The sequence below is a fragment of the Sycon ciliatum genome, chromosome 11 (genome assembly GCF_964019385.1).
Source record: "Sycon ciliatum chromosome 11, ocSycCili1.1, whole genome shotgun sequence".
NCBI lineage: Eukaryota > Metazoa > Porifera > Calcarea > Leucosolenida > Sycettidae > Sycon > Sycon ciliatum.
In genome coordinates, this window is record NC_088653.1 from 9,049,082 (window position 1) to 9,065,341 (window position 16,260).

A 16,260-nucleotide genomic window follows, 5' to 3' on the forward strand; every position below is an offset into this window, starting at 1 on the left:
TAGTTTGTACACTGGTCTAAGCACTGCAACGTTATACGCGAATTTTCATAGGTCAGAGTGCATATATGCAGTCCTGGCTCGAAAAGGAATAATAACTTGTTCTTAGCTCTCGTGCATTGGTGGTGAACGCTTGCTGAGGTGTTGTGTACTGGTTTTCTGGGAACAGCTTCCTTCAACTAGCTGCTTAGCTGCTACTATCGCTGTTTGAAATTGTGTACTATTGGTCGGCAAACAAACAAACAAACTGAGGGTACACAAACAGTTCAGCAGTGCAATGTGGGGCAGCAGCCGTGATAACAAACATGTATGTGGTACAGGCCTCGAGCCAGGTAGCTATATCGTGAACCTTGCGACACACCTGCTTCGCGTCATCTCACTCAACGATATTTAGCTGGCTATCGCTATTCGGGCTATGCGCCAGCCGGATTGTTCGGGGGGTGGGGGTGGGATGGAAGATATCAGTAAACAAACTTGAAATATCTACGAACGTCCCTCGAAAGATACATTCTTGCACAGCCTTGGGCACAGCTGGTGCAGGTGGCTGAACGGGCGGGTTGCAAGAGCGTGGGCCTTGGGCGGGCGTAGCGGCGGCAGCAGTTGCATTGCCTTGGCCTTGCGTGAGGTGCAACATATAGTACTTTCAGCAATAGGGGCCGAAAAAGTCGACTGTACCTCGTCCCATACTAGAGCGCGGAGGTCCATTGAGCCCGCGTCACCTGACCTGGTCGAGGAGACATTTGTTCCAGTCGGGCTCCTGGGCTCGCGAGCCGTGTCCGCACTGTCATGTTGCTGGTTTTCGAGGCCAGAGCAGACCTCACTACCATGGGATAACTATGACAGCTGACGGTCTTGTAAAAATATAAATACTTTTATTTCCTTTCGGGTTCAAGCCGCACTGGTAAAGCTCGCCGCGGAGGGCTTGGCAAGTCATTGCCTTCACAGTGTCTACAGTTAGGTCAGGTATGCTGAAGAAATACAGTGTCGAGGTGACATTCGGGCTGACAGCAATGTTACGAAAGGAAAAGGAAAACTAAAAAGAAACACTGCTGAAGCACGATCTGTTGTCTGCAGGAACACAATGGGGCAAGCAAGATGTGTTTTCTTTTCAGAAAGACACGCTGGGTGTCATTTGTAATTACGCAGCAAAGCAAAGCGCATAACGTCAGTCTTGATTGCAGTACAAAGCTAACGAGTACTAGCACAGCTTTTATGTAGTTACCCTATATTCTCAATATGCAGAAGACGTTACTTCAGTAACGTCTGGCGCTAGCCAGGGTCCACACAGCTTTAATTCCCTTTTTGTGTGTTTGTGCCGTCGGCATGCCTGGCGCTATCTCGTGCCTGTCCCGTACCGTACCATCAAAGACAGCTGGCCACAATATTCAAACAGGGCTATCAAATGCAAGATCGTAATGTGAATCAACTTGGAAGAATGAGTAGATATGCGCAGTGTATCGGGGGGAATGCATGCAGGGCGATAGTGCGGTTTCGAATCCCAGGTCATGTTCTGAAAAAAAATAGGAGAAATGAAAAATGTATAACATCCCTATGCTTCTTTTGCTTAGGTCATCAAGGTGGTAGACGGTGTCGTATTACCCTCGAATGCAAAGAGAAAGTTTATTTCTTTCGCTCAGGGTCCTACCGTATGCTTTTTTGCCTAGCTCATCATGCATGCTATTCGAACAGATGGAACGTTTTGCAGTACAATGATGTAGCGAATCAATTCGTCGTGGTATGGTTGGGAATTGTAGCCGTCATGGTGGATGTAAACACTATTTGCATACACAAGCTCGGGGAGCAAAAGTCTCCCTGTCCCAAACGCTGCACGTACCAACTAAATAACATGCACTTCACACGAGCTGACTTGCACGTGTGGCCCTTTTCACGAACCCAGAAAAAAAGATTCGTCTATTATAACGCATGTGTGAAGTCACTAGATTACACCCGCACCAGAGATGAAAGGCGATCGAGCTGTCGCGGAAGAAGCCTAGAAGGGCAAACGGAAAAGATACCTGGCGCTATCCCGTGCCTGTCCCGTACCGTACCATCAACTGGGGCGTCACAGGTTTCTGTGAGTGGTATGACGGGGTAGGGGGTGTCCCCTGAGAAAAAAATAAGGATTTTTCGGCTAACAGGCCACGTTTTAGCACTCTACAGCCGCAAAGGAGGGTTCCCCTAGCACTTATTAGACAAACATACATACTCCAAAAACATACTTCTCATGGATTTTTGGGTATTTTCTGTACATTGTAGTTAGCCAAGCAAGGCAAAAGGAACCCATTGCCCTCGAAAAATCGCAAAATCCGAAGTACAAGTGTGCTGCCCGTTCTAGCACCAGCCGCTGTCCAAAAACGTATGTTATGTTCTGCACAAGTCCGCAGTGTCGCATGCACTATGTACACGGCCGGCCTGGACAGTCGCAAAGTAATACTTTGGTTGTTTTTAGAGAGAGAAGAAGATCCTTTTTTATTCGGTGGGATCGAAAGATCTGCCAGTGGACCGAAGAGCTACAACACTGGAAGCAGAAGAAAGGGCTTGCGGAATCTTCTCTGTCTTCGTGGCAACAGGACTTTAGTTTGCGAGAGACTTTCGTCCTGTCGTCGCAGACGCAATTCTTGCTGCTGCTACCAAAAAACTCGGAGAACGAAACGATCGTAAATCGTTGGGTGAAGCGGGTCGTGTCGGTGAACAGCTGCAGAATATTTTGCCGCCGTGGAGCAGCAGTCCAAACACTTTTCTAGTTCGGAGAATGAAGCGTTTCCCTTTTCCATTGACAAGCGCGGCTTTCGCGGGTGTAATGCATTTTCGCATTAGCTTGCAGTAGATCGTCAGGAGCCAGAAGTACTAGGTAGGTGTCGTTGTGGAAAGAATATAATTATGTTGTACCTGACAAGTGACATACATGTAGTGTCTCTTGACCGTGCTGATCGCCATTTTAACACGGTAGATCTTGGACATTTTTAGTTCTGGACCCAGTGATCGCCGCCAGCTCAGCTCTGTTTCTGTCAAGTTTTCAGTGAATGCGTCCGTGAGGAATCCATCGTCTGGTTGGTCCTACCCATGACTCCAACCGCCTATCGTAATGGATAGTCGCCTGGAGTCTTGGGCAATAACTAACTGCTAGTGCTAGGCATCAAGTCTGTATGCTCCTCCTTGCAATGAAAGTAATTTGTTGCGATGTTTTGTACAAGTCCGAAGATCCTTGAATTTTTTATTGCTTTTTCGATGAATTGGGCGGACTATCCTGGACGAAAAGTGGTACGACCATGGTGGTAGTGGTCGTGCCGTGTGTGACGCCCTTGATCAAAGACAGCTGGCCACAATATTCAAATAGGGCTTTCAAATGCAAGATCATAACGTGAAGCAACTTGGAAGAATGAGTATGTAAGCGAAGTGTATCGGGGTAATGCACACCGGACGATAATGCGGGTTCGAATCCTTGGTTATGTCTTAAAAAAATATAAAAAATACATAACACCTCTATACACAACATCTATACATAACATCTCTATGCTTTTTTGCCTAGGTCAGCAAGGTGGTAGACGGTGTTGTATTACCCTCGAATGCAAAGAGAAAGTTTATATAACCCAATAAATTCTGCAATCACTTTTGCCTAACTCATATTCAAACTGATTGTATCGTTTGTGCAAAACAATGATGTAACCAATCAATGGAAAAAAATATGTCCATCAGTTCCAATAACATGCATGATGAGCTAGGCAAAAAAAGCATGGTGTATGGCCCTGAGCTTCCAAGCTCTCTCGTTAATAATTCTTTTTTCAAACGGGTCCAAGTAACCCGCCTCCCCCCCCCCCCCCAGCCCCCCCCCCCCCCCAGTTTCGCTGACCTGCCTGAACCGGCACTGGAGCTGATACTACTCAAAGCCCATAACCAACTTAATTGAAGACCAACCCATCTCAGATGCTAAGTACAGTAAAACCTGTAACTAAAGACCACCGTGACTAGCGACCAGCCTGGTACTAAAGACCACTTCGTCAGGCACGGAAGGTCTCACATTCATACATGGTTGGGTGGTGCAAACCTGTAATTAAGGACCACCTGCCACTAAAGACCACTTTCTCTGGCCCCAAGGGGTGGTTGTTAGTCACAGGTTTCACTGTAGAAGGCATCAATTCCCTACGAATTCTTCATCCATAAGGATGCGGAACTCTCTATGCCAGTGCCGGTGTTGCCTTTACTAACTAAGGGAGCATCTCATAAGTTCTCATTTTATTTGAAAAAAGTATCGCATTTCGAATAGACTTTACCCCCTACCTCCCCCCTCCCCCCCTCTATTTGAAGGTCTTATCGCACATTATCTGTGTAGATCTACTGTACCTGTGTTCATGCCTCATGCTATGGTATGTACATGTCTACAGCATTGGGTATGTATATGTGTACAGCATTGGGTATGTACATGGATATGAATGTTTTGCTAGTGAAGTACTGTAGTGCATCCAGTAGTTACATTCATTACTGAAAAACATCTTCAGATATCTTCAGATGTGACGTTAGACGTCCGTCATGATTTGTTGGCTTTCACTTGGCATCTACTTTTCACCTATCTTTGTCACTACCTCAGTACCATTTGTGACGTGTAAGCTAGCGCAACCTATTCCTGTGTACCTCTTCTTCTCGGTGTGAATGATTTAGCACTTGTGATAGTTGTGTCTGGTAGGGTTCAGAACACCTCCATTCTGCACTATACCTTTTGTGTTGATATTTCACATATGTGAGTTAGTTGAGTGTTTACACCTCAGTGCGCCAATATCTTTTCTATAAAAATAATAGCATTTTTCAGCTAAACCCCTTCATTCAACAACTGCTTCTCCTCTGATGAGTTCCCTGTTATTATCTCCATGGAACGAAACAAGACTTGTCAGGAGTACTACTACTTGCTTTCGTGGAGTGTGGCTGATGAACTGTTCGTGCTGTGATCGGCAAGCGTCGTGTGGTCTCGTCCGGTCAAATGAACAACCTATTACTATTCATAACTGAGTACAAGAACAATCAATGACGTGTAGTCATCAATGGTCATGTACACACATAAATGTACATGTAGTTCCTCCAATTCCCCCTCCATAACAGCTGTGCATGTACAGTGTACAATGTCAATGTACTGCTGTATAAAAAGCTGGCCAGGTACACCGTTTGATCAGGCTGGTGTGACATTTGACACCTCTGAGTAGCCTGCATGCATGCATACAGTGCAAGGGTTAGCTGATCTGCAAACACAGGTAGATCCACACCTAAACCATGTAAACACAGTTATCTGAAGCGATCTAGCGCATGGACAGCACAGTGTTGTACACTTCCAAAAAAAAGTGCGAACTGTCATTTTTCTATTCGAAAAGGGCGCTACCCCCCCCCCCCACACCCCCGTTTCGAAATGCCTTACGTTTAGAAAAAATGCGAACTTATGAGATATGTGTGTGTTTGTGTATGTATATGTGTGTGTGTGTATGTATGTGTGTGTGTGTGTGTGTGTGTGCGCACGCGCTTGTGTGCATGTGTGCGCATGCACATGCGCGCACATGCGTGTATGTGTGCATGTGTATGAATCTGCATGTGTATGCATGTATGTGTATGTGTTTGTGTGTGTTTGTGTGTACATGGTTTGTATTCATTAACGATGCTACATCCAGATTGGTGGGACACCACTCCACCTTGCAGCATCCGGAGGTCATGTGTCCGTACTAGAATGTCTGTTGAATGCTGGACATCCGTTGGAAGCGAAAGATTTGGTAAGTCAGGATATCCCTCGTGCATGCTTGTTTGTGTGGGAGCAGAAAAGAAGGATTACCGTACTTTCGCGATTAGAGCCCTCTCTTGAATAGTGCTCTATGTTGAAGAGTGCCCCAGTCTCTATGAGCATGTGAAAAAAATATATAGCCCTCCCTTGGATTGTGCCCCCCCCCCCCTCTCCCCCCGGCTTGTAACCAAGCGCATGTGCACGTTTTGAGTTCCAGGCCATGTGATAAGGGTCGTACTGACGTAATGTCCTGACACTTCCCGGACTTGCCATTTTGCCTCACATGTCGCTGAAAGGCAACATTTTTTTAATTCTCGACCGAACGATATGAACGAACACAATTTCCTTGGAAACTGCACACAAACCTTGCACCTAACCACATCATCCCTGCCTGATCATCTTTGCATCTCTCATACTCCCCGTCGAAAGGTCCTTGTCACGCTCAGCAGTCCACTTGTCAAAAATGGTGGCACGCACAGCGCGGAGCTTCGTGCCATGAGGAGGGCCACCATGGCCGCCTTTTCTCTTGCCAATCCTTAAGGACTAGAACTGATCTCAGAAAATTCGAAATCGGCATTCTTGCACATACTTCTCCCACGATAAGTTGAATAACTCCACTAATAACTTGTAGGTCGATTTTCACTATCTCTGACTTTCTGTTAGGCTCTATCCATAAGTAATACATTTCCTGTAGACATGACAAGCATCAACGTAAATGTACAGTGAGGGAAGCAATGTCAATTGCTAGCGAAATACACATCGCAACGCAATTCCCTCAAAGTTTATCGTAGAGCACTGGGATTTTGCAAAGACCTCTGGATTCCGGTAGCATGATTTTGGTCATAGCACCTGGCTGGCTAGGGACGCGCAAAAATGGACAAATCCCCAGCTGAAGTGCATTTTACAAGCTCATAATACAGCTTGAGATATAGCCCGACTACAGGACCTTGGGTCGCGTTCGTTCGGGTTTCTTCAAGACGACAGCTGAGAGTTTTCTGTTGCCGATAGATCTCAGTAGTATGTATAAAGCCGGTTCTGTGAGAGGTACATGATCCAGCCCGAAAAAATGGGGTTCTATTGATAGTACCCCATTTTTGGGGTAAAAACCGGGCGCTGGTTTTTACGTTAAAAATGATTTTTCGGGTGAAGGGTGGATTGTACCCCACCTTTTGAATTTGAGATCTTACGTGCCTATGTACGTGAAAAGAGACTTTGTGAAGAAGAAGAAGAAGAAGAAGAAGATCAAGAAGGGGAGGAAAACTGTGTCATCATCTCGATAATGTTGTTCATGAAGGAAGATACGTATGTTCTTCTTGTGGACTTGTCATGGATGTGGTTTACTTACCTGAAGTTGATGTGCATAAGAGATGTAGTTTGATGAAGAAGCCTTACGCTGCAGATGAGCGGTTATGTGGTGTGGATCGTCATCTTTTGCATTTTCTTTCGAAAACTGAACTCTTATCCGATCAGCTTCGTGTACACCCTCTTCGAGAGCAGATATGTGCGATGAAGAAGTCCTGTTTGTACAAGAGTACAAACTATGCTATAGCATTATCCTGTAAAGTAGACGATACGAATGTGGATGCATTACGTAAACTGCATTCTTATTTACCTCATAGCAATTTATCCTGGTTGAGGTTCAGTCGAATCATGAAACCTCTTCCTCAGCATTTTCCACTCCTATACATACTGCATCTCATGGAGTCGACCAGGATGGAGTCTTCATTGCAACTGTTCACGTTGCGTTCGAATTTGCTGCTTTTATCCCCATCTGATATATCTCTTATGACATCATTGATTGCTGCTTATTGCTGGGAAACCTATTCAGTTGATCACGTGATCCAGAACATGCACACGTTTGACTGTGATCTTCTTTCCATACTGTATCAATTCACTAAGGTGGCGGTATCATGTAAGGAATCTTTATAACGAGATATGATTTTGGCGGGCACGATGCTGATTGATCAAATGTTTTTGGCGCGCTTGATGCTGATTGGTGAAAAGTTTTTGGCAGGCTTGATGCTGATTGGTCAAATGTTTTGGGCGGGCTTGATGCTGATTGGTTAACACATATCTTATCATTTCAATCCACCTCCCTCTCTGACTCGTATAAATACGAATGATTGTCCTGCAGTTGAGTCATTCGTTCATCGTGAGTTGTCCTGACTTCACTTCCTAGAAGATGGCTTCCCTATACGAGCGACAGATGAAGAAGAATTCCGCTCTTCCTGCTGACCCTCCTCGAGTTGTGCTCTCTTCGAAGCCAGTACCGGCTAAGCGTCGCTATGTATTACCTGCTTCTACCAAGCTCCACAAAGAAATTGTGGTGGATGGGTTTCAGGAGGATATGCAGCTGTCCTACAAGTTATCGGGTGAATCCTTCTACAAACCTGGTTATAAGATGTACTTCCCTTCGGAAGCTCTGCCAGCCTGTGGTAGTATGGCAACAGCCCGCAAAGATGCTCAAGGACAAGTTTACATCGAACTGAACGAGTCCAAAGAGTTCATCATTACGAACTTGATCAAGACTTGTCCATCGCTCCGTGACACTCTCCGAAGTGGACGTGTGGAGAAGATCAAGACCAACTTCTACACATCACGTTCGTCCGACGGTCAATGTCGGGTGAACATCAACGGTGAAAACAAGCTAGTCCCGACCAGCTCGATCAAACTGGATGTGGAACAAGATGTACTCATCTACCCCGGGGCAGTCTCCCTCGACACTGACGAGCAAGTGATTAAGGTACGTCTTGCTGTTGCTCCAATCATCTGCATCAACGTGGAACCCAGATGTTTTCATCGTGCTCTGGACGCACACATGACACTTTCTATCACGGAACTGAAACAGCTGACTGAGAGCTTCACATCATTATGAAGTGTCGTCGTCCAACAAGACGATCAGCTGGTAGAGACCTTCCAATAAGTCTTTAATGAACTGCCTTCTTTACCACACAGCTGATCATTCATTCTTATTCTATCCTATACTATCCTATACTACTTTCTACGGCAATATCTCATGATACTCATTAAAAAAAACTTCTAAAGAACAAGTATGGGTGGTGTCGTGTCGAGTAGTACGTCCACGGAAGAGTGCTGCCTTACCTCTTCGGACTCTAGTATCCCCCACTGCTACTAGTGGAGAATGGGTTGCAGGATGTGAAAAGAATGGAATTGGGAAAGATGAACCAGGGTCATCTCATTTGCACACCATCAAGGAATGCGTCATTCATGACAAGATCAATCACCTGCTAGTACGAGTTGCTGACCATGTTCTTGCGACATATGCAAAGGATGAAGGTGAATGCTCGGAGACTCGTCATGACATTGACCATTTGTTCGTTCGTGATTCGACATTGTTTCACACGTGGACATCTGCTTAACATGTTGCTATGAAGAGACCTGACATTCTCAAGTATGCTGTGAGCTTTACTGTTGGCGATGGTGATCGTGAACAAGCTGAACGACTTGAAAGTTGCATATGCGGCATCATGGAAGGTTTATGGAGTCATGCGTCAAACGACATCGTTGCCCTGGAGATGACCTTTGCATATTCAGTGACTCTATTGGACATGCTGGCACGGAAAGGCGATCGTGCGAAGGTGTTGTTAGCGCGAGATTTCCTCATGAAACACATCCATGCTCAATCGAGGAGGAGGATGAATGGTCCACTCATCAACACGATGACTGTGGCCCTTGTTTTCTGTGCATTGCCTATTGTTTACCTGTTCTTATGAGCATCATAAAGTTTTTTTGAGAAAGAAAATATTTCCTATCATAATTAGTACAGTGTTTGTGTGTGTGTGTGTGTGTGTGTGAAGGTGGCGTACTGGGCTACGCATTTCCATAGGAGTGATGGTGACGAGGCCTCCCTCAAACACATGCAAAGCATGCGGAATGACATTGTCAAGATGCAATCGGTTGTGGGGAACGATGACACCGAAAACACCTTGGTTCGTAATGTGGAGAAACTGAAAATGATGAGAAAGCCGATGAGAGCAAAGTGGAAGATGTGGAAAACAGATCTACGCGCTACACAGATCAAGCCATAGCAGCTGATGAGCTGCACGTTAAAACAGACAGATCCGTGTCCATGAATGCTAACCTTGACATGAACGAGCATTCCATCTGTAATTAGGCGTACGATGATAGCTCTTTGACATGTGCTGTCCCTGTCGGTTGGGTCAAGAATGAAATCCGTCAATCATCTTCGAGATTGCACCACGATATCGACGCTGTGCGCACGATGAAAGGTCCTCGTGGTGATCGGGGATTGGGATGGCTTAGCGGAGGTGGCATGCTATTGAACTCTATAGGGAGAAATGGTGACTTCTATCTCGATGCAACCACGCTCATCATGTACAAGAAATTCAGCTCGAAATGGATGGCTTTCAGTCAGCTTCATGGATCAAGAGGTGAAGATGGTCCACGTGGAGAACGTGGATCGATCGGTCCCGAAGGTGAGACTGGAATTAGAGGAACTAATGGGCAAAGTGGTGAACGCGGTCAAAAAGGTGATCAAGGAATACCTCGTCCAGAAGGTCCCAGAGGTGAAGTTGGAGAACGTGGATTAGTCGGTCCTGAAGGTGAGATTGGACCTAGAGGCGAAGATGGACAAGACGTCCCACAAGGTGAACGTGGTGTGCAAAGTGATCAAGAAGCTGTAGGTCCCGTGGGTCCCCAAGGAACCATCAGTGCAACCGGTCCTCCAGGAAACAGAGGTCCTGTGGGCCCCCAAGGAATCATCTGCCCAGGTCCTTCAGGAGCCAGAGGGCCCGTGGGTCCGCAATCAAATCAGAACCTATCCGATCCGTTTCATCTATTACCTCACATTCGGAGAAACGCTTACCTCTACATATACTCTCATCCTAGCAGATTTGAATCCGTCAACAGGGTGAGCAGAAAAAGATACAGAGGGGAAATCTCGTTGATTTGAAGGACAAGACAATCAACGTGAACAGCATCGACATGTTCCGAGACGGTCACTTCTACCTCAACATTTCACAACGCAAGCAAGTTTCCATTAGAGAACGATTCGTCTATCTGAACAGAAAGTCATTATTGCTGTTCCCAGATAGGACACCATCTCCAGACTTGGAGCTGTTCACTGATGCCAGCGGCACACTGGTTTGGGGCGCTTTCTACAGCGGCCGCTGGCTTCAAGGAACCTAGTTGCCTGCGCAACTCGCTCACAACATTGAGTGGAAGGAGCACTTCGGTTTGGTCACAGCTTGCTGCACCTGGGGCAAGGAATGGTGCCAGCTTCGTATCACAATGCACTGTGACAACAAGGCTGTGGTAGATTGAATCCGCTCCGCCACATTCATGTCACCGCCAGTGAGGACCCTCAGGAAGCTGTTCTTCGTGTGCGCCCGCTTTAAATTCACCATCACTGCTGCTCACGTTGCTGGCCATTCTAACTGCATTGCCGATTTGCTGCCTTGTTTCCACATGGAGGAACTCCGCGGTGTAACCGCAGCTGGTCAAGCACAACCAGACCGAGCAGTCCTGCCATTCCAGTCGATGTAGTAAGGCCTTGACATACAGGTACTGATTGTCATTCCAAATTTGCTGTGCTGAGAACCTGCGTTGGATTTATCCATCTGCATGCCTACGTTTATCCCCCTCATGCCTAACCCTTTGCATGCTGGGCCCCTTTTCTCCAATAGGCCGGCTGTCCAGCGCACTGACTCTCTTGGTGAAGTTTGCGCGCACAGGTCCGAAAGAAATTTATTCTCATTTCACTCCACCTTGACGGATTTCATCATCCTGGGCTTGTTGGAAAGATCAGGACCAAGCGAATAGACCCTGGTAGCCCTCAGCGACATAGACACACCAGAGCCACTTCCATCTCCTCTCCAAACTACTACACCGTGCCTCGGAATGGCACAACAACTCAATTTCACGTTCTTGTTCGGCATCTTGCCAAAATTCAACCGATTGTCACAATTCAAACTGCATGGCGAAGCTGAGATCCCAGCGCTTCATTTCATGCCTATCAAGCATGCGACGTGCCATACATAGACACTTTGCCACTTCCACCTCCTCTCCAAACTACTCCACCATCCCTCGGAACGCCACAACTCCATTTCACGTTCTTGTTCGCCATCTTGCCAAATTCAACCGAGTCTCACCGTTCAAACTGCTCTGCGAAGCAGAGATCCCAGCGCTTCATTTGATGCCTATCAAGCATGAGATGTGCCAAAGGGAAATCCCCTGGTACGCACCAAAAAATTGAAAAGTCATGAACAAAAAATTCCCGTTCGCTCTGGGCCTTGATTTCCGTGTTCATCACCGCTCAGTGAATCTTTATACTATCGTGAAGAACGTTATTATCACCGGAAAGATGAGCTCAAGACCTTTCCAACGGTTGATTTATTGTTGCTATGCGTTTATGTCTCACGGAGTTACGATAGTTTGTACACTGGTCTAAGCACTGCAATATAATGCGCGAATTTTCATAATTTCAAATCGCATATACCGTAAAATCGCAGATAAAAGCCGGGTTTGCATACAAGCACATCGCGGGTAGAAGCCTGAAAATCAAACGGGTCAAATGCATATAATCCTGTCGCGCATAGAAGCCTGGCGTCTATGCAAGCGCGGATCGGGTAGGTCAGGAGTGCATGTGCGATGTACGGTGCATAGTAAAACTGTCGCCGGTAGTCAGTGCTAGATGTACGCGTGTCGCGCATATCATTGGTGCATATAAGCATGGTTTGCATACAAGCCTGGTTTTCATTGTAGCCTGATGCAGAAAGCGGCTTATATGCTTATAGGCCCGGCTTTTGTCCGCGACTTTACAGTATGCGCTTCTTGCTTGAAAAGGAATAATAACTTGTTCTTAGCTCTCGTGCATTGGTGGTGAACGCTTGCTGGAGTGCCGTGTACTGGTTTTCTGGGAACAGCTTCCTCACCTAGTTGTTTTGCTGCTACTATCTCTGCTTAAAATTGCGTACTATTGGTCGGCTGTGCTCGGATGTGAAACGGCACAGATCGTGGCTTGAAGAACATTGGTTTTGAGTCATCTACATGCAGGGTGTCTTGAACACCTTTCATTTTACCCAGTGACGATTGCTCGAGTAATGCAGGGAAGTCTTTCTTGATTGTATCTGTACCCAGGATGCGGTGAACACTTTCCGCAAACATTTGTTTCCAAGGTAGTGTCAAAACATTCAGTTAATCTCTACCCAATAAGGAGGGACCGTCGTTTTCAACCACCTGTCTTAGGACATTCTCGGTATTCCTGGCAATCGTAACTGACATTGTAGTTTCCCCAATACATTCGATCTTAGTACCGAAAAACCCTTTTAGCAGAAACCTTGGTTTCTGCAATGTACGCTTATCACCACCACATTTTTTGTAATCACTTTTCGTCAAAACTGACACATCACTGCCTGTGTCTAATTCCATTTCGACAACTAAACCATTCATAGTGACCGGTACAAACAGTGGACCATTAAAACCCTTTTCAGTAGACTGAGATACATTGCTCACGTGAAACAACGGTACACTCTCACCAGTATCATCATCATCATCATCATCATCGTACATCGTGTCGTCATCCAACTGATGGGTATCTTGTTGGCGTTTCTTCGACCGGCAAACGCGCTCCAGATGCTCCATGCGCTTGCAGAAACGGCACTTTGTCGACTTGTGGGTACATCCGTCTGCCGAGTGACTCTCTGAACCACACCGGTAACACGTTTTCGTTACACCAGGCATGCCATGATTTGTCAACCTTGCTGGTGTGCGGTTTTGAGTACAAGTGGCAGTAGAGGTACGCCTCGACCTCGAGTTTGACGACTTGACACCATTTAGAGACGTAGTGCCAGGACACATCTCTGCAGCAAACTTTGCCGCACTCTTCTCACTCGGAGTAATCTTACTGATTTTCTGAAATGTGTCGCCATCTCCGTCTGGCTTCGCCAGAATTAATCGTTTCACTGCAACACTCCGCAAACCACTGATGAACTGGTCCGATAGTGCTCTATCCAAATGGCTCTCACACTTGCAGTCTCCAGCACTGCACTGCAGTTGATGGGAAAAGTCAGTCACTGACTCGGTCGGAAGTTGATTACAGTTCCTGGAAGCGTGAGTCACGCTCGATCGTGATGTTTGAACCTTGTAATGATCCGTCAGTTTTCCCCCGATCTCCTGATACTTAAAATCACTCGCAGCTTTAGGTAAACAAAGAGTCTTCAACAATCGACGAGAAGACTGATGACAGTCACAAGAAAACGTTATGGAACTTGACTTTCTTCATTTTTGCTGTTGTTATGAGTGCACAATTTATCTTAAACCATTTTACTCAGAAGAGAGATAAGATAAGCTGATACCCGTTTTTCACAACGAGTCTTTTCAGCCGTACTGCCATTCGCCGCCACAACTCCTATTTCGTTTGCACAAAAGAAAAAAATACAGTTTCTCTCGCCATTCATCAAAATCTCCGCTGTCAAATGGCTCTATCGTGGCCTTGGCCATGGCAATGGAAACAATTCGTAACTATCACGACTGTAGTACCAGGACAACTCTATTAATAATAATATCTTTGTCGCCATTGTTGTGTCTACGCTCACACAAAGTACTCTTCAAGTTCACCAAGAGGAAAGACCATGTTTTTCTTACGCATACGCATTAGGCTGTCGAAGTGCCTACGTCACACTGCCTGAAAACTCATAGTTACACGTAAATACAAGTCCAAGTGGTGACAAACAAAAGTCGCGTCACCTGCACTTGTCGTGTTTCCGACGGTCACGGCATCACTTTGACAGGGGCGCGCTGGTGCAAGATCGCGACTTCAAATTTTGTTTTACTAAGAAGTTTCTCCTTCGCTCTCTAGCCATCGTGCAGTGTTTTCCTGCTGAGTGTTCACCAGCACTTGAGAGATAGGAGTTCTGGTTTTCGCTTACCGCTGGACAAGGAAACAAACCCGGTGTTGGTTGGTCTCAGAACTAAAAGAAATCAGCAATCGTTGCGCTAGAAGTAACGGAGACACCCATCATTGCTTCTTGGCCGGCGACTACATGTAAAGCCGGATGACAGTACAGGCACAGCAGTGGCCAGAAGCAGCTACAGCTTCTCCTTCTTGCTAAAGCGAAAACTACAAGCTCGGCGACAAGTAGCAGTTAATTTGAAATAAAATAATCTCGTTTGCGCGCTCCTCGGTCAAAAATGATGCTGTAGCTGTGTTCATTGCATGCTGCTGGCACTGGAAACACGACAAATGCCGGTTTCGCGACTTTCGTTTGTCACCACTTGGCACAATAACTACACGTTGTCAAGAAGCTGTGACGTCAGACTTCGACGGCCTATATGATATGTGAACATGTAGTCATCATATAATAACTACACTACATAGCAGGAGCACTACGTGTTGGTCACAGCTTGCTGCCCCTGGGGCAAGGAATGGTGCCAGCTTCGTATCACAATGCACTGTGACAACAAGGCTGTGGTAGATTGCATCCGCTCCGCCACATTCATATCACCGCCAGTGATGACCCTGCTCAGAACCTGCGTTGGATTTTATCCCTCTGCATGCCTACATTTATCCACCTCGTGCCTTAACCTTTTCCATGCTAAGCCCCCTTTCTCCAATAGGCCGGCTGTCCAGCGCACTGACTCTCCTGTTGAAGTTTGAGCGCAAAGCTCCGAAAGAAATTTATTCTCATTTTACTCCACCTCGACGGATTTTCATCATCCTGGGCTCGTTGGAAAGATCAGGACCAAGCGATTACATCATGGTAGCTATCGGCGACATAGACACACCAGGACCATTTCCACCTCCTCTCCAAACTACTCCACCGTCCCTCGGAACGCCACAACAACTCATTTTCATTTTCTTTTTCGTCATCTTGCCAAATTCAACCAAATTTCACGATTCAAACTGCACTGCGAAGCTGAGAACCCAGCGTTTCATTTGAAGCCTATCAAGCATGAGACGTGCCAAAGGAAAACACCTAGTACGCTCCAAAAACACTGCGAAGTTATGAACAAAAAAATTCCCGTTCGCTCTGGGGAGTGATTTCCGTGTTCATCTTGTCACCACTCAGTGAATCTTTATCCTACGGCAAAGAACATTATATCAACGGAAAGATGAGCTCAAGACCTTTCCAACGGTTTAGTGACTGTTGCGGTGCATATGTGTCTCATGGAGTTACGATAGTTTGAACACTGGTCTAAGCACTGCAACGTAATACGCGAATTTTCATAAGTCAGAGTGCAAATAATTAAGCAGTCCTGGCTCGAAAAGGAATAATAACTTGTTCTTAGCTCTCGTGCATTGGTGGTGAACGCTTGCTGTGGTGTCGTGTACTGGTTTTCTGGGAACAGCTTCCTTCAACTAGTTGCTTAGCTGCTACTATCTCTGTTTGAAATTGTGTACTATTGGTCAGCTGTTTGCGACGCCAATCAGCAGTCATTGCACCCGGTTGCTGGTACTATTGCCGCTCAAGCATGAACGATTGCTTTGGCCGTTTGCAACGCCAATTGGTTCACCCTGGTTCGCTGTT

General features: G+C 46.2%; 1 protein-coding gene across 1 annotated transcript in view; it reads left to right on the forward strand.

Moving 5' to 3' along the window:
* LOC135827329 (uncharacterized) overlaps nt 1-16,260 on the forward strand; it is a 350,751-nt gene that overhangs the window by 92,685 nt on the left and 241,806 nt on the right. Inside the window, exon 6 of the mRNA XM_065339849.1 lies at nt 5,646-5,744. Coding sequence (XP_065195921.1) covers nt 5,646-5,744 — 99 coding nt within the window. The remainder of the gene's footprint in view (nt 1-5,645; nt 5,745-16,260) is intronic.